General features: G+C 44.4%; 2 protein-coding genes across 4 annotated transcripts; both read right to left on the bottom strand.

Moving 5' to 3' along the window:
• Window positions 1-461: 461 nt before the first annotated feature.
• Window positions 462-9402, bottom strand: pianp (PILR alpha associated neural protein). The gene is made up of 5 exons (XM_084943448.1): window positions 9313-9402; window positions 8727-9118; window positions 8269-8347; window positions 2655-2801; window positions 462-1999 (listed from the first exon to the last, which is right to left on the bottom strand). The coding sequence occupies exons 1-5, from the start codon at window positions 9321-9323 to the stop codon at window positions 1978-1980; spliced, it is 651 nt and encodes a 216-aa protein (XP_084799574.1). The 5' UTR covers window positions 9324-9402; the 3' UTR covers window positions 462-1977.
• On the bottom strand, window positions 9313-21194 carry LOC146377934 (F-box and WD repeat domain containing protein 10B). 3 transcript variants are annotated; one of them, XR_014801615.1, is made up of 14 exons: window positions 20919-21194; window positions 16224-16342; window positions 15540-15769; window positions 15076-15199; window positions 14693-14814; window positions 14124-14210; window positions 13850-13939; window positions 13457-13545; window positions 12597-12819; window positions 12375-12497; window positions 11787-11952; window positions 10942-11030; window positions 10610-10775; window positions 9313-9369 (listed from the first exon to the last, which is right to left on the bottom strand). XR_014801615.1 is itself a non-coding variant. In XM_084943444.1 (13 exons), exons 1-13 carry the CDS (start codon window positions 21006-21008, stop codon window positions 10669-10671), a joined length of 1659 nt encoding a protein of 552 aa, XP_084799570.1. In that variant the 5' UTR covers window positions 21009-21194; the 3' UTR covers window positions 10431-10668. The 3 variants fall into 3 exon arrangements, 2 of the variants coding, with proteins under 2 accessions (XP_084799570.1, XP_084799571.1); XM_084943444.1 differs by lacking the exon at window positions 9313-9369 and having other exon boundaries at window positions 10431-10775; XM_084943445.1 differs by lacking the exons at window positions 9313-9369; window positions 16224-16342; window positions 20919-21194 and adding an exon at window positions 15854-16203 and having other exon boundaries at window positions 10431-10775.
• Between the last annotated feature and the right edge of the window lie 1310 nt (window positions 21195-22504).

A 22504-nucleotide genomic window follows, 5' to 3' on the forward strand; every position in this document is an offset into this window, starting at 1 on the left:
TGCTGCCGCAGAATCTCAATGCACTCCAGTGGCATTTCTCTACTCTTGCCCGCCTTGATTTTATTGACATTTGTTTGAGAAACTACACAGAGGAAATTCTTGCTTAGCACCCCGTTAATCTTTGTAAAGCGCGAGAAATCCGTATGAGGTGAGGAGATAAGGAAGAAGTTTCAGACAAAAGCAAGCGCCTTATTCTTCACCTCCTTTCATCTGCTCCTCAATGGTGTAAAAACAGCCAACCGTGGCTGGCATATTCAAGACTTTTCAATGCCAAGCTTGTGGTTTCAAATCAATGCAAGGCAGTGGACTAAATGTTCACTTCAGGGAGAAAAAGATTAGGATACAGGGGTAGCTATTAAAATGCACGGTGTAAGCTTTATCCTTCCTGTAAAGCATTGCCGATCGCACCGCTCCAGGGGGAATTTATTCAACATGCACAGAAATAAACAGATAGGCAGAGCTAAAACGCCAGTATTGAGTCTTTATTGAACTTCCATGGTACAGAAAGACCACATTTCTACAGGAATGCTACTGAAAATCACAAGACTGGATATCTGGAGGATTGCACGAGCTACGCATGATGCCACCAGCACTATGTGTGTAGTGGGAATCTGTGTGTGTTTGTGTGTAACTGGTAGGGGGAGGGGAGGAGGGGGTCATGCCTCAAAGCTGCTTAGAAAAGTTGCCAGACACAAAGTGACATTTGGCTTTGAAAGGGTCTAAAAGACATCACTCACTGATAGGTAAAATAGACATTTTATAAATAATAGATTCAAAGCAACTCTCACAGGTGTATACATGCAGATTCACAGGAGATACAGAAACGATGCTCCTTGATGTTCTACTTTCCTTTGGTGCACCCAAGACAGTTAAAAAAATGATGATGATGATAATAATGTGAGAGGGAACGATGGTGGTTTTGTTTTCCAGATTGAAATACTTGGCTGTCGGGTGAAAAGAAGAGGGGGAAAAAAAGAAGAAAAACATCTTGTGGTAACATCAGTCCTTTGATCACATGTGCAGTTCACTGATACATCAATCTGTCTTTGTAGTGTACCATCCAAACCTTTGGGAAACATTGATTTTCAGCGGGAACGGTTCCTCGCTTCCATTCACGTCCTGAATATTTGAAGTACCTCTGCAGCGTCCGGCAGAAAAAAGGTTCGCCGAGAAAAGGTGAACGTCGGCCAGATAATTAAGAGAACAAATCATGAGGAAAAACTGAAACAAAAACAGGCTCCTCTGCATAGTGCAGAGGGATATAGCCACACTATTTGCATTTCGGGCGCCCAAAGCGGGGAATAAACAGCAGTTTTTGGAGCGTGACATGTTAAACACATTGGCTGCTGGCTACAGCCGTGCCAAACAGCTTTGTGAAATGCCCCGTTTCAGTGTGTGGAGGTGCTCAGAATGGCTTTTTAACCATCTACAAGCCTGTTAATCTGAGCCAAATTTGAGTGTCATGTTATGTAAAAAGAAGACTCTGCCGGGATTGCCATTAATACTAAACAGCTTCACATTTGGGGCTGGATCGGTGGGAACTGTTGTGGAAGCACAGGTAGGGCATTTCGGGGATAATGGGATGCTTCATGGTTGTTTAAACTGCTTGTTTGTGAATTAGTCGTGGCGGGTCGAAGCTTAGCAGAGCTCGGGGCCAAATAAAGGCTGGAAAACGGAGAACATGTCACAGTGACGCAGATCCACATTAACAGAAATTTACACCAAGCCAGAAGGAAGGAAGGACGGACGGACGGAGGAAAGGAGGGAGATGAGTTCAGATGTTCCTTTTTTTTGTTTTTTGTTTTTTTAGACCTCAGGGAAGCAGGAGTGTTTTGTGATGGCTGGATACCTGGGATCCCTGAATTCATTTCACAGTTTAGAGAAAATAAAAACGGTGCTGCGGGCGCACCCTCCGGTCTTGTTGATGCTCCTCCTCGGGCCCCGTAGAAATGTTTACCATATGGAAAAACAGTCACCTCAGAGGTTCACAACAGGGATCCTGACACAGCAAGAGACACAGAGGAGAAGAGTGAGAGGGATAGAAGGAAAGGAAGAAGCTGGGGAGGCCCGGCGATGGAAGGAAAAGGCAGAAGAAGAGAGAAGTGGAGCACAAAAGCCTGAAGCTGGAAAAGTTGTGTACATGCAAAATGAACGCTGCGTCGCAGGGGGACGGAAAGGGTGGCGGGGGGGAGGAAGAAACGGAAGAGCAGCGAGGAAGGTGGAGGTGAAGCTGATGGGAGGGGAGGAAGTGAGAGGGGGAGCACTGGAGTGTAGCTCTATAATTATCCTGATTGAGATTAACTTTAAATACTCTCGAATATAAGCATCATTTCATGGAGGGTGGTTGGGCGCCTGTTTTGATAGGCCCAGGATGACTCATCTGGTGAGGGAGTTTAAAACACTGATACATCTTAGAGCAGCGCCAACACTTCAGGCCTGAATACTCCACAGAGAATAGCACCACCATCCAATTACACTCCAGGTACGTCCTTGCAGTGCATGCGAAAAGGTAATACGGGTGCTTCACACACAGACATGGAAGAAAACTTCAATCCAGGGGTTGCACGGATACTCGCACACGCACATACGGCTTAGAGACTGACACAAACACGCACACACTCGGGCCGTGTAGAGCTGGTGAGGCGACTCATTACCTCTCCCTGTCGGTGAAGGAGGAGGAGGTGCTGTGCAGCGTCTGCCGGCTGTCCTCCGAAGCAAGGGAGCGAGGGAGAGCGAGGGAGAGGGGGGGTGCTACGCCACGGGAAAGCGGGGGCGGATGCTGGGAACAGCTGCGATCGTAACTGGGAGAGAAAGGATAGTCAGATAGATAGATGGAGGAAGAAAGTGGTGGTGGTGGAGGAAGAGGAGGGGAGTAGGGGGACAAGATTTGCAAGGGATGAAGAGTTAAAGAGGCAAGCAGTCGGCATGGAGTGGGACACAAGTGCGAGGACGAAGAGAGATGAGACAAACGAGAAGAGAAACGGGGCATAAACAGATGCAATAAAGTTAGTTTGAGTTTGAGACATATTACAGTAAGAGACGGTTAGAGAGGGCGAGACGGATACGAGGAAACGACAGAGAGATTGAAATGAAGAGAGGCACGGAGAGGAACGATAAGGAGAGCGATCAGAATGAAAGACACAGAGGGAGAAACAAAGTCAGAGAACATCAGGAACAGCCGATCCATTTAGCATCAGCGAACACATTATCCTGCCACTGTGAGAGAGAATTAGTGCACTCATCGGACTCATTAAAACACTGTCGGAGAGGGGAGAGAGGAGGGAGGGAGGGAGGGAGGGAGGCAGAGCGAGAAATGGGGAAGGAGACTTCACTGTGAGATGTGGGAGAGAGGGAGGGAGTCAGAAGGTTGGAGGTGGGAAGGATGCAACAAGGCGAAGAAACGGACGGAGCAGTGGTGCGTGACTGAGGTGTCGTGCCATTACTCCTGTAAGGAGAGGGGAGTTCTGGTGAAGACGCAGTTGAGAGGCGCAGGTTCGGGCTCTTTGGAACACTTAGACGCACAACAAAGCTGTTCTCACCGCCATAAAAGCCCTCGTGCACCCTCATCGTCCCTCAGTAACACCTGTTCTTTCCTGGCTGACTCCTTCTCTCACTGTACGCGCACACACAAACACACACCGTCACACACTTGATGACATTAGCCACACTGACGATTTTAGGGCTGGGAAAATCACTGAGCACATATGCCGCTCTTCTATAATCATAATGAACTGGACTGTGGCCAATTTCCACTATAGGCTATCATTTCGGTCCATCTGTACCCCCTTCCCGTTCCTTCCGCGGCACTTTCTCCCTCTAACACATGGTGTTATTTACACATTTATGACACTGAAGTACGAGCCAGTCTATAGAGAGGAGCTGCTGCCATGTCTCCAGACTGAATCCCTGCAGTTCTCGCTATTCTAATACCACTTGGGATTCACTAAGCAGTGTAGGGTTTTTTTGTTTTTTGTTTTTTTGCCAGCACCAGGTGAAGTAAGTTATCGAAACAAGAGCGAAGGCCAGTCTCAGGAACAGAGAGAAAGGGGGGCTTATCATGTATCAGCTCACGGCAAGCTGGAGGATTATCTGTGGATCTGCAGCCGGACTGGCGGTGCTGGGAGGGATAGGAGACTGGTGGGGGAGATAAGAGAAGTACCGGCTGTGCAGAGACAGGCAGCTTTAGAGCAAGGCACTGACGATAACTGGAACAAAGCGAGGAACCTAAAAGAAGTGTGGGGGGTGGGGACAGGTATTCAACGAAAGGAAGAGAAAAAAAAATCCAGTGGGAGCCGAAGGGGAAGGAGAAACGAGGAGGGGAGGGGTAGATGGGGAATGAGGGGTAGATAATGTACGAGTGTGGGAGCAAAATTGAGATTAAGAGAGAGCGTGAAAAGGGGATATGAGGGAGAACAAATCATACCGATGCAGGCAATGAAAAAAAAGTGATACAACAGAAATTCAGGTAAGATGTGCAGATGAGATTACAGTAAGGAAGAGGAGGAGGAGTGCGAGAAGGGGGGGAGGGAGTGTGAGAGTGGGAAGAGAGGGGTCCCAGCGGTCAAATAAATGAGCCGTTATTGGTTTGATCAGCAAGGCGAAGAAGTGCTTCACTACATTGCGGAGAGATAATGGCCATGTGTGTACGGATCACCTCCTACCTGCCTCCCCGGCCTGAAAACATAACACATGCACACACACACCACCCACTCTGCGTCTATACGCTCGGGGACGCCACGTGAACACCCAAAACTATAAGACAAGAGATCACTGGTTATAGTTAATGCTTAATCACTGCAACTTTAATGGCTCTAAATGATACATCTGTGCCAATCGTAACTTTTGGGAACACAAGTGCTGTTAATAAAGTCATTAGTGAGCAATTACTCAGCTCTCATTTAGGCCCGTAACATAATCGGCGACAGGCGCACAGACAAGACGGGCAGGCCAGCGTGTGTGGGCAAACACATCTGCAGCCATTAAAGTCTCCTCTTCAAAAAAAAAACCACTCATCTAAACCCCATGCATCTGTCCCATTACACACATGTGTGGGGGGAAATGGTGTCTCTTGCTTACTCGCTTTATTTAAAAAAACAACAACAAAAGTCTAAATACTACTACATAAAAAAGCAAATTCAGCACTCTCGTAAACTGTCTATAAAACATGAGGCATCTGGGTTTTCTATGATGGATTTAACTTATAGGTCTCAAAATTAAAGACAATTAGGTGGTTATTAAAGCTTGTTTATGCCAATGAAAAACACCCATATGTCAAAATTTTGACTTACTCAAAAGTTTGAGTTAAAAATCCAAAGTTAAGGTAAAATGAACTCTGCCTGGCAAAAAAAGAGAAAGAAAGAAAAGGGGAAAAAACTCAGTGATGGAAACAAGTTCCATAGATGGTGCTATAAACCTGCATTTTTAATTTATTTCCAGCAGAGGGAGACTCATCTGGGTCCAAGAGGAAGCCTGGCTGTACAGGAGTCCAAGATAAAGTGGTAATGATGCTCACCTCAGAGCTGAAAAATGAAACCAGTCCATAAACTGCGGTTCCTCTAGTGGCCACTTGAGGCTGGCTACAAAAGTGAGTCAGTCCCCACTGACTTCTATGTTTAAATGGCCAACATACAACATTAAAAGGCATATTTGCAGCCTAGTATTAAATACAGTTTTGGCATCTATGGATTATTTAACCTTTATAACAACTGTACAGCAATTACATGTTTTATAATCAAAGGAGCTTGCAAAGAAAAGCGTCTGGACTTCTTTAAGTTTACTTGAAGACGTTTCACCTCTCATCCGAGAAGCTTCTTCAGTTCTAAGGTCAAATGGTGGAGAGTCCCAGATATAAACCTAGTGGGAGTATCCCCCCACAGAGGGACAAAAGGACCCCCTGATGATCTTCTAATCGCCTGAGCCAAGGTGTGAAACTGGGTGTGGGTCCCAATCAGCCAGAGTTTCGGGTGTGTTCATTGTGAAACCTGGCCCCACCTTATCATGCGAATTCCTGAGGTCAGATGGCCCAGGATGTGAGTGGGCGTTAAGGCGTCTGGGAAGGGATCTCAAAACTGGATTATAAATGGCAGAGAGTTGGTGTCGTAAACCCCCGCCTCTGTTCAAAGATGGTCGCTCACAGTGGACATAGATGGCTTCTTTCACTCCTCTTTCAAACCATCTGTCCTCTCTGTCCAAAATGTGAACATTGGCATCCTCGAAAGAGTGTCCTTTATCCTTAAGATGCAGATGGACTGCTGAGTCTTGTCCTTTGCAAGCTCCTTTGACTACGATGACCTGGATGACTGAGAACCTTCACAGACATACATGTTTTATAAGTCAACTGTTTTGATGTTTTTAAGGCTTAAAAAGGTGTGGCAACAGAGGTAGCTTCAGTCAATAGCTGCCTTTAAGCTTGAGTCACACAAGCCTAGATACCAGTGTGTTAGCACAGGCCCTGAAAGAAAAAATGTGTATTATGCAGTAGCTGGAGGTTGCTAGCAGTCGCTAGCATAAAACTGGTTGAAATAGAGATACACAGTGCTACACCAAAAACTTCTTGCAGTTGCTTTGGTTGTTAGCAGGTTACTGTGGTACCCTCAGTCTGCATGGAAAACAGCAGGTTGCCTGTAAATGATGCAAACCAGAAATAATGATATTCTGCCTTTAGAGAAGAAGTTGTTTGTTTAAAATGTGTTGGGTGGAGCAGTAAGGCACAACTTTTACAATGAAGGCGAATGTTTTCTGTTTGTGAACTCCATCACATTTTTTCCCAATTACTGCTCAGAGAGTAAATGCAGAGACCGCAGACAAGCCGGCGTTATTCATGTCAACTGTGGGTGACTGTGGTAACATGCTAGCAGGCAAAGAAATCACAAGGAAGTTTCTGGTGGAGCACCGTCAGGAACTTCCAGCGACGGTGCAAGTCTGTGCTTCAGTTTTAATGAGTGAAATTCACAGCAGTATTTTAATCAGTCTGTTAATTAAGACTAATTAGCAGATGTCTGTGTCTTTGTGTTGCTCACATACAGTTTATGGATGCTACTTGCTCAGCTTGCTAACCCGAGTTCGTTAGCCTTAGCCAATTAGTCCGTCCACTTGCCCAAATACAGCAAATACAGGCTCCACTCCACAAACCAACATGGTCAGCAGCCAAAATGCTAAATTTGAAGCTTCCACCAAGCAATGGGTGACATCATGGCTTCATAGGTATGTCCACTTCCTATGTAAAGTCTATCCTAACGAGTTTGTTTTTGGTCTTATTAATTTAAGAGAAGATTATGAATTTTACTTAGCAAATCATGCTCCCATTCGGAGTAAAATAATCAATAAAGCAGGCTGTGATTCAGCCCATGGCTAGCATGTGATTAACACGGTGTTACCTATTAGCACACATACTTGCTTACTGGTTAAAAAAAACAAGAGAGCGACATCCGAAAACACTCATCTCAAGGACTCAGCACAAGTGAAGACTTTGTTAACCCACCGGTGACATCAGTTTATGGCCTCCAGAGACCTTCAACCCCATTTTCTTTTACATATGCTTTACTCTGTTAACACTTATGACCTGTCCTGACAAGTTTCTGAGTCAGGTATAACCTACAGTGAAGATTAAGCCAAGATTACGATTTTGCCTTTCTGCACCCTCTCCTCACTGTCTTTGGATAACAACCAGGTCATCAAATCGAGATTAGTCCACTTACAATTATTAAAATATTAATGAAGTGCAATTATCTAGTAATTAATGAGATAAAAGTCTGAAGACAGAAAACTTTTTTTTTTCTGTAGCAGAATATTTTGTTTTTAATCATCTCATTACGCCTCAGGTTTTTCTTTCAACTCCTTGGTGGGGTTACAAATCCCCATGTTGGGACTGTTCTAATCAAACATTCAGCTGGCCTCAACACATCCCTGCTTTAATGGAAAGAACCATGATTTTAAAATAAAGAACAAAAACAAGATGATAATTAGCAGCTCATACACCTCTCTCAACATTAAAGTGTCCAAGTTGCTGCTACATTCATATGCTTCCACTGAAGTGTGCAATTTCAGTTTTTGGAAAATACCCAGTTTCTATTTCTTACCATTACAAAAAAAAAAAAAAGGCCCTGAGGTATTTTAACCAGAAGAATCCAGTAACACCACCCTGCTGCGTGTCAGGCTTACACAAGGAAAGTCGCCTCATCCTTACTCAGCAATGCCCACCTCATATTTATGTGGTCATGGACACAAACACACACACGACACGGTGGAGGAGAGAATTTTGGTTCCTACCAGAGTTTGGCTGTAATGATGACTGCTGTCAGGATGAGCAGCGAGGAGATGGTCACGGTGACGTAGAACTGTGGGTCCACTGTAACACACACATTTACACACACACTCACAAAGTTATTCATCTCAGATTGTTTAACTGTATCCAGAACAAAAGAAGAAAACAGTGTAGCCAGCTGAAACATCAAATTGGACGTGCAAGACTCAAGCCTCCAACTATCACACCCGTCCGATGACGTCTCCTCTGTGTTTTGCAGTTATGACAACGGCTAATTCTTCCCTGTGAGTGATGAGAACTTTATTAGGCAATCCCCGCCGCAGACACAGCCGGGTGCACACAGCTGGGTGTCAGCCTTCACCCTGATGACAGCTAATTCCCTAGAGGACTCCTGGCGTGTGTGTTCGCTCACTGCAACTCATGGACACCTTTATTTAGAAATCCTTCATCTCTTGATGCCCACCTTCCTCAGGCTCTGTCTCCTCTGCCTCAGTCCCACCATCCTCCACTCCCTTCTTGGGCTCCAGTGGTGGCTGCATGCTTTCGTCGGGGTAAAGCCAGTTCTCAGGCGTGGCGGTGCTGGCCTCTTGCTGGTTCCCGTGCAGGTACAGGTGATCGGTTTCCTGGCTGGAGAGGAAGTGGTAGGTCTCGTCCTCCAGCTGCTGCGTGGGACCCCAGACCACCGCCCACAGAGGGGTGGGCGTGACTTGGGCGGTGACGGACAGCTGGACCGACAGGGCGTCCACCTGCTCCTCGGCCTCTCTGTCGTCACGGTTACAGGTGGAGGGCTGTGTCACCAAAGCAACCAGGAGGAGAGAGATGAGGCCAGTCAGTCGTGCGACAGGAGAGATGGAGCTGGAAGGAAAGGTGAAGGAGAAAGGATGAGAGAGGGTGGAGTGACAGGACAGTTATCTGAGAAAATGCATTGTCCGCGGCCGCCCTGCACGACCTCAACAGCTTAGACATTGATTCTCAAGCCGGCCATCACTCAGAATGACATTTTATGCATCTGCGTCCCACACCTCCACCTCAGAAACTATCCATCTTACCATCTCTCCATCGCTTCACTCTGTTCACTGAGATTCCTCTTCTCCGATCATCTCTCTCTGTAAGATAAAACAGAGGGGCAAGAGAGGAATAAAAGCCAGAAAGGGGGGAGGGTCCTGCTTTTTGTCGCCTCCTTTCTTCTTCTTCTTGTGTTTTGCCACATAAAATCCATGTAAACACAGACAGCAGCAAGAGTGCTGGCGAAAAGCCAACTCTGTCACATTTTGAAAGAAGCACACACGCGGACTCCCCGGGGCATCGCAATCTAAAGCTCAACTGTCCGCCACATGTTCACACACATCTGCATGGTAAAAAAAAAACATCCAGAAGTACACACCGGCCGTCTGCTCTGCCCTGTCACACACATCCACAGCGCACACACACCTGCGCACGGCACGTTAATCATCATTAGAGTCGTCATGCATGGAGCGAGCACTCTATAAGTCACTTTGAGCAGAGAGAGATAACTTCCTATCAACAACTACTGCATAAATGCCACAGAAATGTCACTCAGAGACACACAAACACACGCGCTCCGACACATATCAGTTATCATGCCTACCTCTGGCTGTGGAGAGAGGGAATGAGAGAGGGAGACAGAGAGAAAGGGGGAGATACAGGGAGAGAGAGAGTGAGGGAGGGAGGGAAAAAAAAGCATCGGTTGCCTTAGCGACTGAGACATGCAGAGTCTGGAGTAAGAGAGGGGAGAGAGAGTGACGTGGGGAGGGCAAGAGACTGTAGGAAAGAGATTTAAATGCTAATTATGTGTTTTTTTTAAATGGGTTCAATTAAACGGACACAGAGGAAAAAGAAATGAATTTGACGAGCCAAACAGAAATGATACCGAGGACGACATTAATAAGCTCATTTTGGAGGCGGAGGTTAAAAAAAAAAGAAGAAACCTCTCCAATTGTGTTTACAAAGACAGCAAGGACACCCCAGAGAGAAAAAAAGAGACAGAAATACAGACAGTAAAGAGGAAGAGGCGCGAGAGAAAGGAACGACGGGAATAAAATTTAATTTACATTCGTTTACGCTGGCAGAGGAGGCTAAAGAACTGGTGTTTCCAGAGGAGACGGGGTCAGACGGAAATACAAAAAGAGAAAAAAAGAGATGCAAATTTGTTGGTGAGAGTCACAGTGTGACAGCTTTATTGTATGTGAAAATAATATTTACACAGAAAACAATCTGCTTATCGCGCTCACACGCACACTCGCTCACTTTCTCCTTCCAACACTGATACTCGGTCTGTCACACTTCACACCCCTGCACCCTCCCTCACTGTCACTTCGCTCCCACCCTCTCATTTCCTCTTCATGGCTGCAGGCCATGGTGTTCTCGGCACGAGAAAGCGGCGCTCACTGGAGAGCGCAGCGGAGCCACGAGCCGGACCCTGCGTCCTCCTCCGCGGCGGCGGACCGGCTGTCGTTTCCTTCATCGCCGCCTTCGTCGTTATCCTCGTAATCTAAATTAGACGAGGGGGTCATAACGATTTTTCACGACAAGCATCACCTAAAATTAACACGACCGTATTCATTTCGGCAATTCCACGGTTGCTCATTAAACGTGTGAGGCAGCAAATGAAGATGTGAATCTGTGTGAAATTGCAGCGTGTGTGTGTGTGTGTGTACCATCAGTCTCCTCATCATCTTCAGTGTCTCCCTCTGACTCCAGTAAACAGGAATCCATTAGACTGTCTATCCTTGCTGTGACATCACCCCTGTAACATTTACACCCCAATTAAATAAAGCAGGCGCTTTGAACTCGTTATAGTTCACAGAAGAGCCCGATTTCATCTCAAGTGGACCAAACAGTAAAACTACTGCATAGCAACCTATAGATCACGCTCTGGCAACACTCGCATTTAGAAAACAGATGAAAAACAGCCTGAGATGTCTGAGGAAAAAGGTGCAGCTGTAGAAATACGTCTCAATTTTGCATGTTCACTCAATCTACTCTCATTAGATGTGGATTATAATTTACACAGCTGATCTACAAAGGCACCAAACCTTCATATGTGGAGTAAATCACAACTGAACAACCAAAGTATGTTCTGATTAATGAGTCCTCAAACTCAGTGTGTCGTGGAAATACTTTCAACTTTTCACAGATTTTTACTCCCGGTACAGTCAAGCTGGTACCACTGCACCGAGATTTCGTCAAAAAATTGGAAGCATTCATGACTTTTCTTTGCAAACCCGTCCAGTGGACCAGATTGGGCCCTCTGGCAGGCTGGTTCTAGCCCCTTATATTCGCCTTAGATTTAACACCCCCTGAACCAAAAGCATGATATCAAGATAAATGTGTGTGTCAAAATCAATTAAACCCATTAGCACATTAAATCCAATTATAGCTTTAGAATTAAAAGTGCAGCTGACCTCAGAACAAACAATGAATATTCAAATAAGGAAGATAATTGAGCAGCTTGGATCTATAATCTTTTTAAGCCAGTGGTGTTGACAAGTATTGCTCCCACCTTTGCCTCCCGGAACTCGGGAGCTGCTCCCAAACGATGAGGTCTTGACCTCCGGTGACCCATCGGTGGTCTCCGCTCCCAGTGGTCCATGCTGCAAAGCAGATGATTCTGGGAGCGTCAGGCCAGGTCAGAGAGGCCAGGTACCGACACTGAGGCAGAGAGAACACTAGAGAGAGGAGAGAGACATGATGGGACCGGATGTCAACGGAGGAACATAAAGTGTGTAAAACTGCGTTTTTACATTCTCGGTAAATTAATATTGGTTTGCTCGTTTTCCAGCAATGCAGCACTGGTCCCCAGTCTAGAACCAGTTCTGCATATTTCGCCTCCCCTAAAAAATAGCTGGCAGAAACAAACCATCACCAATCTGCTGGCCTCAAAGCTGGAATTGCTGCGGGATGCAGCCCCCAGACTCTGTCCACAATGATCTCCTTCCCACGGTAATTATCCCAGCTTCTGTTAGCAACACTGCATAATTATTGGTTTTCAAAGGTGCCAAAAAATGGTCTGGTTCTCTGAAGATACCAAAGCAGTGCGGGCTTTGCAACAGCACCTGCAATGGTAAAAAAAGAGAGATGTGGGACTCACAATTTAGCCTGCTCTCTCCATTCGCCAGATCGTAGCAGGATCCAATTAGGAGGCCTCCCGTCTGGTGAATACAATCTGTTACTCCGGTGATACTGCTGTGATTGGTCAGTCTGGTCATCGTTCCTGTGATAATTGGACAGATGTTAGGTGGAAGGATTATGCAGATTTCACTAAATCTGCCTTCCTTTTTGGATCTTTCTCTCTGACACACACACAGCCTACCGGTCCTCCAGTGCAGGATTTTGAGCCAGGCTCGACCATAAGCCAGGAACACTCTGTCTCCCCGCGGGCTGAGGGTTAGACGCCCGCACGCCTCCCCTCCGCAGCCTGTCACCTGGCTGTTCCAGTGGTGCAGCAGCCTCAGGGGCTCTCTATCCGAACCCCGGTTCTCCCACACAGACAACCCTCCCTCAGCCGAGCCGCTGAACACCAGTGGACCCTGAGACTGCGGAGGGCACAAGAGACACAGTTGTCATGGTGATTTAAGTCTTTACCCTGTGTGTGTGTCTGTGTACACGTGTCTTAGAGTGAGTGTATGCATGTTAGTGCAAATGCAAGAGAAGTGTGTGAACAGTTTTAAAATGTCTCTGTGCTTCTGCTGCTGGTTATAAATGGATTTTGCGTTTCGCATGATAAACAACACAGAGGATGACAATGATGTGCTACGCTTTAATGCTTCAGGCATATAATGATGATTGCAAATTGAAAAAAAAATGTGCATATCCAGCTCTGGGTTTCAATATTCATAAAAAAAGCCTTTTTTCGCTCAAAATATATACAGTATGCTCTAAAATTGGACGAGCTCCACAGCTTACATCTTAACAAATATCTTTGATTTCCATTTGAAAGCAATAAACAAGGAAAGCTTGCGTGAGGATGATGTGAAGAAATATAGCCATTTGATTTCCGGGGAAGAGGCTTTTTCACAAATTACTAATCAAGAGTTTGAAAAACTACGTTAGACAGCCACAGAAGGGAAACGAAAAAACTCTTCAAGTTAAAAATAGGCTGAAAATGAAAACAGCTTGAGCATCCTACGTGTGAAGAGAGCGTGATGGTCAGCAGGTGAGTGACCCACCCACCTGGATGGAGGTGACGGCTTCCTGGTGAGCATTGACTGACTGGCAGTTTTGGAAAGTGTCCCAGCTCCAGGCTTGAACTTTCCCCCCGTCTGCGGGGTGACAGAGTGTGAGGTTAATACGCGCTGACAGGCGACTGGCAGTCATTATTGTGGGTTACGGTTGACCCACCTGAGCCTGGCTGCCTAAACTGTGTGCCTCCATCACTGTGATTCAGCTCGATAACTCTGAGCTGCTCTCCCTAACTCACTGGCAGATGATGCCACATTGTCAGACTCTGCATGCATATTAGTCCCATAAACAACAACAACAACAACAACAACAACAAAAAAATGGGCACATACATACACAAAAATAGATATGTCACCAACACCTACTGTCCTCAGGAAAACACACCTGATCCAGTGATGATGTAGCCATCCTCCTCCGGCACAAAGCAGAGCGCAGTCACAGCGTTGAATGTGTAGATAGACTTAACACACTGCCCTGAAGGAAACAGTAAAAATCTAATTTAACTGACAGGGCGCAGGCCATCAGGCACACAGGCAAACATTGATTACGATGCACACATTTCCCACACACAACCCTCAGGCTCCATCTACCTATATATATATATGTCACTCTATGTCGCTGTGTGTGTGTATGTGTGTGTTTGTGTGGTTAAGCCTACCAATACTCAGGGCCCAGATCTTCACATAGCAGTCCGCTGAGCCACTCAAGATAAACCTCTCTTTGTCGGACAAAGACAGGGACCAGGCTGTCGAGGGGGTACGCGCAGACCAAACAAAGAGCAGAATGGGGACAGAGGAGGGGAGACGGAAAGAGAAAAGAGATTACGCTGGCAAAAAGCTGTAAATAAGTGATGATGCACAAAATAAAAAAGAGGAGACCGCAAGACAAAGACTGAAAATGACTAAAAAGGAACCATGTAATTAGTAAGAGAGACTATGGTTCGACTGAGCTGCGTCATCAGTGCACTTCTAGACTTGGTATTTTAAGTTGGGGAAGCAGGTGGGGAGGGGATGTAGGAGGAGAGCCGGAGATGTGTTGGAGTGCACATGATGGAAGGCTGCCTGCTTCAGACAGACAGTGAACTCTCTAAAGTGTCCACTGTGGTTACCTCTCTCTGGGCTGATCTGATGAACTGCTCCTATAATTACCAAACCGCAGGACAGAGGCATTACTCAGCTCTGCTCGGCCCACATGTTAGGATGTGTGTGTGCGTGTGTGTTTTCTCACCCAGCCTCTTGCAATACTCAGGGGGAGGTGCTGCCAGACAGGTGACCCCGCCGGTGTGACCTCCTAAGTTCTTGTGCTCTGTTGCAGTGGGAACGTGCCACACCTTCACTGTCGTATCTCGACTTAAGAGTGAGAATGACGGACGGGAAGAAAAAGGGAGGGCCCAGGAGGAAAAAAAGAGAGAGGGGAGAGAAAACAAGCAAAGTTAAAAGGCGTTCCACATAAACCACAAGAGATTTGCGCCGAGTGATCAGGCGGAGGAAGAAAACCAAATATATGTCAGACAGCGAGGGAGAGAGCAAGAGCCTATTAAGTGATAAATTAGGTGAAATGTTCACTTTGCATATCCATTATGCAAATCGAGTCTTCTTTTCCTGCTTTACCTCCCAGAAACCACCAGGTTGTCAACAGCAACCACGCAGGTGACTATGTCACTGTGACCCTGCAACAGCCTCAAGCGAAACTTCGCCTTCTCCCATGACGCTTTGAGGGATGTAAATTCAGCTTCTGTAAAAGAAATGATTTGTGCAATTAGCAGTGTTGACTCATCAGCACCCTGGCTCGTTAATCTACACACTTCTTCAATATGGATTAGTCTGCCACTGCAAAGCGTGGGGCTAAATTAGCTCCAAGGATGCAAAACGTGGGCCCTGTCTTCAGGGAAGCATATGCAGCCAGTTGGTTTTAAAACTGGCAGCCTCGTGAGCTTGTTAGGACTCCTTCGGGGCAAAGAAGAATAATCTGATTTTAGATGTTAATCACAAATTAGGGCACCGCTTTGTGCTTTTAACTGCCAGTGACAAATCGTAACGGCAATCTCTCCAGCCACTTTTCTTAATTATCCCACCTTCCTGCCGTAGTAGCCGCTCCTCGTCAGAGCTCGCGCAGTCGCCTGACACGTCCCGACAGTTATCTGACACCTTGGCCGCCGCTGTCCTTTCCTGCTCTCTGCCCATCTCCGCCTTCCTCTGCCTGGCAGCCGGGGCTGGCGCTGCTTGAGCTCTGGACTCCTCTTCTCCCTTAAGGATCTTGGAGGCTGGAGGCGTCTGTGATGGAAGGGCCTCAGGGACATCCTCCCTGTGCCAATGCAGAAAGCAGGTGCTGAATATATAATCGAGATGCAAACTGCACACAGTCACAGCTTGGTGACAGTGAGGATACCTGCGGAGGAGCTCCAAGTGTCATACAAATTAAAATAATACTCCTGTAAGAGTAGTAGTCTGTAGTCTGCCTGCCAGGAGAAAATCAGCGTACTTCATTCAGTTTTATGTTAATGTCCACACACACATGCGGATTTCCTCCTTAGGGGCTCCAATAAGGACAACGACATCCCTGAATGATGTTTACACATGACGAGCAGGAGAAAGTTCCAAATTTCCTAAAGCATGACAGTATTTGACCTGCAATGTGTTTGGATAGACATACAAAACAGATCAAAGGCTTCAAAGTGAATGTTGTTGCTTTTGAAGAATTATGTTTCTCTTCATCTGCCCCCCCACCCATGGCTGGTACCTCTCCCTCACTTCCTTACACTTGTCTTTTCATCTTCTCCTTTTTTCCGTCTCCCACAATCCCAAGAGTTTGCTGCGGGCCAGAAAGCTGCAGCTGAAGCTCAGCCAATCTGGAACGAAGCTCCGCCTTCCTGGAGATCTGAGAAGGGAAGAGGCACGAGATTGGTTGTAAACCAAGCTGCTAAATCCACAAGTTGTTTATATGCACAACCAACATACCCGGCCTGTCTCGATTTATTAGACTGCAGCCCGCAACATACAGCATACTCCTGTTAGATTGTGAGCTTTGAAATATGCATGAATGAGTGAATCAAGCGTGTCAATTTTAGATTAGGTGGCTGGTTCCTCGGTTAAAGGAGCACTCCCCCAGTTTTTTTTCTCAATTTATTTGTCAGCGTTTTACTCTGCCTGTGAAAATCAGTGTTTGTATCTTTCGTGGCTCTCGGCGGAGCTTCGGAGCTTTTACCAGCAGGAGATAGCGGAATACAGATTTTTAAAACACGGGTTCAGGCATTTGAAAATCTCCAAGGCGCAGTGCATCTAACACGCTTTTGCATTGTGGGAAATGTATTCTTAAAACAGAACAATAAAGTGTTGCTGTGTAATCGTAATATTTGATCATCAGCTGTGGAAGAGCCACTTTAATCTAGTTAAGACTAGTTAAGACTGCCGTCTACTTTTCTAATTAAAAATGGAACCAGCAAATAAATCTGTCAGATCAATTATTTAAAGAAAAGGCACAACGTTTCACTCTAAAACAGGGGTATCAAACATGCAGCCTCTGCAGGCCACAACTGGACCACCTATTGTGGCATGCACATATATATAAATACCTAGAATGGACAGGAGGGCAGGCTAGAGGTAGCAGAGCTGAAGATTTTCATTAGGAGTGACCAAAGTGGATTAGATCAGAATGACAGCTCAAATAAGTATCAAGGCAGAGATGGTTTGGGGTTGTGCAGGGGAGGGATAGTGGAGATACTGGACAAAGGATGCTGAATGTGGAGCTGTGTATAGTGAAGGAGGACATACAGAGGGCTGATGTGAGAGAAGAGGATACTAAGGATAGGTGGGAGGAAGATGATCGACTGTGGCAACTCCTAAAGGGAACAGCCAAAACAACAAGAAGAAGAAGAAGATTGTATTTTGTTGGATAAAAATTGTTTTGAAAGAGGTCAATGATTCAGACCTCTAAGATCATGACATGAGCCATTCTTCTCATTTTTACAGGCTTCTTATAAACAAAGACATTCCCTGTGGCAAGTATGTTTTGGAATGAAGATCCATGATCACAAAGTTACAAGTTTCTTTGTAATAACAGAACGTGGAAAAACTGCACTTATTTTTCTAAAACATCTCAGGTTGCACTTCATCTGTTTTGTGAATGGGAGGCTTGTTAAACGCATTCAGAAAGTCGATCTTCACAATGTATAAGAAAAAAGAAGAATTTAAAAGTCTGCTTTTATTACATGATTACTATGAAGTGTTTTCACCGGTCGGGCCCACCTGAGATCAAACTAGGTTCCTAGTGGCCTATGAACTTAAATGAGTTTGACACCGCTGCTCTAAAATGTAGCGAAGTAGAGAAATAAATGGTAATGCTGAAGGAAAGCACATCAAAATTAAGTTTCTTCTCCCAAACGGCAAAGTAACACTTCATTTTTCACCTTTATTGGATTATTGTGATCTGCTCTTTATGAAAGAATCCCACTACGTTGGATACTCTAAACCATTGTGCCTTACCTTTTATTACTAGCTGTGAAAACTGCACATAACACTGTTCTCTAAAGTGATAAGAAGCCAGCTGTATATGTCCAAAGACTAAAGCAGGCTGTTATAAATGAATCTCTCCTTGGCCTGGTTCCTTCCTCTGATTGGTTTAAATACACTTGTGTTTAAACCACGAATGTTTGCTTGCAGAGTCGAAATAAAGTCAGACGCACCTGCTTCTCTTCCTGGTTTCTCCTATGGAACAAGCTGAGATGTTTGAACTGGTTAGTATGGGGATTTTTAAGCTATTTTTTAAAAGACTGCAGAAGTAGCAGGTGCATTTACTCCTAAATTTGCACTATAATTGATTTGAAATCGTACCCGTTTTGATCTTTTCCTGCACATAAAGTCGATATCATCTTCCCTGTATTGGTTTTTTAACCTAAACTTTCATCACATTAAGTAAAGGACACAATAAAGCCACTTTCAGTTGCTTCCTTATTCACGAGGGGTCGCCACGGCAGGTGGCTTTGCAGATGTTTTTTTTATGCTGGCTGCTTTTGCTGACATAACCCCCAGGGGATTGGTTTCTCCTCCTGGGATCAAACTGAGGATCTTTCACTTGTTAGGCGAGTGTGTAAACCACTACATTGTGAAGCAAAGGATGCAATACTAAAAACTCTGAATATAACTGCATTTTAACAACACTACAAAGAAAATGTTGCTACTCTTTTATGTTTTTCAGTCGCTTCATCACATTGCAATAGAGAGACGATCTGTTTTTATAAATAAGAACTGATTTAATTTGCACAATATGTTTGTTATTGTCACCGTTTCATATTACCTTTATGTTTTGGTTCGTTTTTTTTAAGACGTAAAGTGTAAATGCTCCCGACTGACTTCCTCATAATCAGCTGATTTTTTAGACTTTATCATTTGGGTTTGCTCAGTGATACCATCAAATATGTCAGTGGTTGTTCCTGCTGCATTTTGTTGCCTCATTCCCTGTTAATCTTGTGTCATTTTTCTTTTTGCATAAGATGGCGTGTCCCTTTCACTCACTTTATTAAACTTTAGAGGGAAGCAAGGTCGTTATGCTAACAGTGAAACTAAAAAAAGAACTAAACTGATGCAAGCTAAATCACTCTTTGAAACAAAATTGAATTTAAAAAAAAATGTCAAAAAACTCAGGCGGGAAGCATCCAGTTGCTGTGATACTTGTAGTGTCCTAATCTGCTGGCTCATCTCTGATCATCCTCTGATCCTCTGTGATCCAGGTCCTACTTCATTTTCAGAATAGATATATTCAGGATCCTCTTTGTGATATCTTTCCAAACTGAGGGTTTTACTGCATATACATAATTCTGGCAACACAATATTATAACCAGTATTTTACATAAGTGGGGCTCATTTATTTTAGTTTAACATCCATTTCTGTTTCTTAAATGGACAGGTATGCATAAACTTCTATTATGTAAGGTAACAAAAACTTTTTACCCTAACTACAGCTGGAAATATGCATAGTTACACCATAAAGGTCAGGTTTAAGCCAAGAAATTATACAGAATCTGATTATACAGAACATGTCAGTAACAAAGTTGCTTCTTCATTTCACAGCCAAACGCTGCATTCGTAAGTGCTGAAATGTGACTGTATTAGAAAATGCCTTTGGCACAGAGGGAATCACAGCGAGATGATGGAGATGAACCTGGTATCTAAACGCAGGTAAATATTACAGCTTTCACGTGCTTTGACTGGCCATCTATCTCAAATGTTGATATGACCCTTGAAGGTTTACCCAGCATGCAATGTTTGATGTTTTCTCCAGTGAATGATGAGAAAACAAATCAAACATGAAGGATGCCATTGCTTGTTTGTGTTACTCCATGTCACAGAGATTAAACTGGTGCCATGCAATTGAAACTATGATGTACAAAGTTTGTCTTTAGACTTTGACACCTGGAGTTTTATATATGTTATTATATATACAGTTATAGATAGAGAGAGAAAAAAAAGCTCCAAATTTCAGCCCACCTGAGGCCCTGCAACTCATAAAATGCTTATATAGTAAGAAGATAACAACTTTCATGGATTCATTAAATAGACTAAAGTTATTGCACAAATCAAATCAGCTGGCTCTGAGGGGTCAGGTGGGAAGCACTGGTTGTTTTTCATTGAATGAAGGTTCTCAAACTGACGGAACCAGCTAAACTTAAGGTTTAAAGCTCCGTCCAGATCCTTTACATGTGCTTTTAAAAGTGCCTTCATCTAAGAATATATAATTAAAAGAAAAACGATCCTATTTCAGATGATGTGCAGGCTATTTTCCACAACTATGAATGCAGGTGTGTCTTGAAATTGAAATTTTGGCTTGCATTGTTTATGCACAAAATGTTTGGGAAAAACGCTGCCAAATGCCTTGCAGCTGGAAATGTGTGTCACGCCATGCATGCATGCATTTACAGTCCTGCTGCCAGAACCAGGGGCAGCTCAGTACACGGAAATCACTGCTGTGGGGCTCGGCCACTCTCTTATTGCATTCACATTCTGGTCTTTAACACGCAGAGGCTCTCCTGAAGTTTCTGATTATTATATTTTCCAGATGCATTCGGCTCAACCTGTGATCTTCTGCTGTTCCTGGGGCGAAAACTGTCAAATTATTCATTGCACGGTTATTATTAATGCATGTTAATCATGGCTTTACGATGCCAACACTGTTAGTTTTAAGAAGCCTTACTTCACACCTTTTTGCAGCTGACTTGTACTGCGTGGCAAACCTCTAATGCTTACATTGACTGTTTGGTCTATTGAATAGACAACTTTGTTGTAGTGACTGTCAGCAGGTCGATATCTATCTGATGTTTTTAATTTAGGCTAAATGTGTGTCTGTGCTGCTCTTGCAGGTATAACCTCGTGCTTCACCTGAGGGAAATTTATTCAGGATTTACACACAGGCTACACGGAGATGTAATGAAGAGGGAAAGGCGAATGAAGTGTTTCTGTACCTTGAATCTTTCCTCTGGGGTGAGATTGATTTTTATTTCCAGATTTTCAATCTGTCTCAACTTCTTCTGCAGCTTCCTCACCTCCCCCATTGGCGTTGTCTAACCCGGTTAGCTACACTTTAAAACTGGCTTTCAAGTTGGAAGAGAGCGTCAAACAAACAGCATTTCCTTTAAATAAAGAGTCTGAAGCGGTTTAAATAAATAAAGATGCATCGAGAGGCTTAGCAGGGCGGCTCAGAGACGTGTCGCCGGATGTTGACGATGTGTTAGAGGTGTATTACTGTCCTTACAGCGCCATCATGTGGCCCGTTCAGAAAGAGGCGCTAAATCCCGTTAATAAATAATAAAAGTACACCATGTCCTTACTTAAAAACACTGTAATGCGTATGTACGGTTTCGCATACACGAAATGATATTACTGTGTGAGGCTCTTCTTCAAAATCCAGGCCCTGAAGGTCACCATGACAACCGGAGGACAGAGCTGTAAAACTGTGCTGCATTCAAATGTACTCCTCAGAGCTTGTATTTCTGAGCGTCCGACGAGTGAAAGACACTGGTTAAAAAAGAAATCAATAAATAAAAAATTTAAGGAAACACAAAGTCGGTTAAACTTCATTATTCAGAGATAACAATGTGTCCAGTTAGGAAGCACTAACCACTGTGGATCATTTAACCTGCTTTGGTGCAAAGAAAGTGACAACATGAATAGTGGAGAGGCAACAACAAACAGCACTCCCCCCAAAAAGGGTATGCATTTTATCCAAATGCTTTATTAATCCCAGTGGAAAATTGCTTTGTTACAGGTGGTCACTTTAAATCTAAATATGAATGATTAAAAAAATGTAACTCTATAAAAAAAATAAGTAAAAATAAGTGAAATATTAATTTTAATATTCCAAAGTTAAAATGATACTATGCAGAGTATACCAGGATATTGCAAGTGAAAATAGTCCATTTATGATAAGGAAAGTTGTAAAGATGGCCAGAGGTAGGAATGAAGTCCTGTAGAATTCTGTAGTGCATGTGGCTGAATGAGTATTTCCTGAACACGCTCCAGCACAAGATGAAGACAGCATGGCGGATTGTGCAATATTGACAATAGCTTAGACAGTATCCTCCTTTCTGACACCTCTGTCGGAGAATCATGCTCCACACACACAACATTATTGGCCTCGCGAATCAGTTTATTCACTCTGTTGCTATCCACTTTCCACATTCTGCTGCTCCAGCACACTACAGCACAGCACGGCTCACAACAGACTCATTTTGCATGTGGTGTCCATAGATCATTGCATTCAGTTTGTGTACTATTTTTCTTTCTTTTTTTTCTAATTTGCTTTTTCCTAGTGTGCTTGTCATTAATGCATGAGACACTATCTGCAGCCCATTCAGGTTGCAGAGGTACTCCACCTCCTCCTCCTCATTGACTCAAGAGTGGTAGAAGCCGTAGATCCATAGAAGGGCATTAACCCACCAGGTCTGGTACCTGCTCCTTTACTTGAAGTGGAACAGGAGGAGCACTGACAGAGCCCTACAGAATGACCTCCAGCAGACTACTCATGTGCATATTTCACCTGTGCTCACAG

The sequence above is a fragment of the Perissodus microlepis genome, chromosome 11 (assembly GCF_051167445.1).
Source record: "Perissodus microlepis isolate ML-2025 ecotype Zambia chromosome 11, ASM5116744v1, whole genome shotgun sequence".
In the NCBI taxonomy this organism is placed as follows: Eukaryota; Metazoa; Chordata; class Actinopteri; order Cichliformes; family Cichlidae; genus Perissodus; species Perissodus microlepis.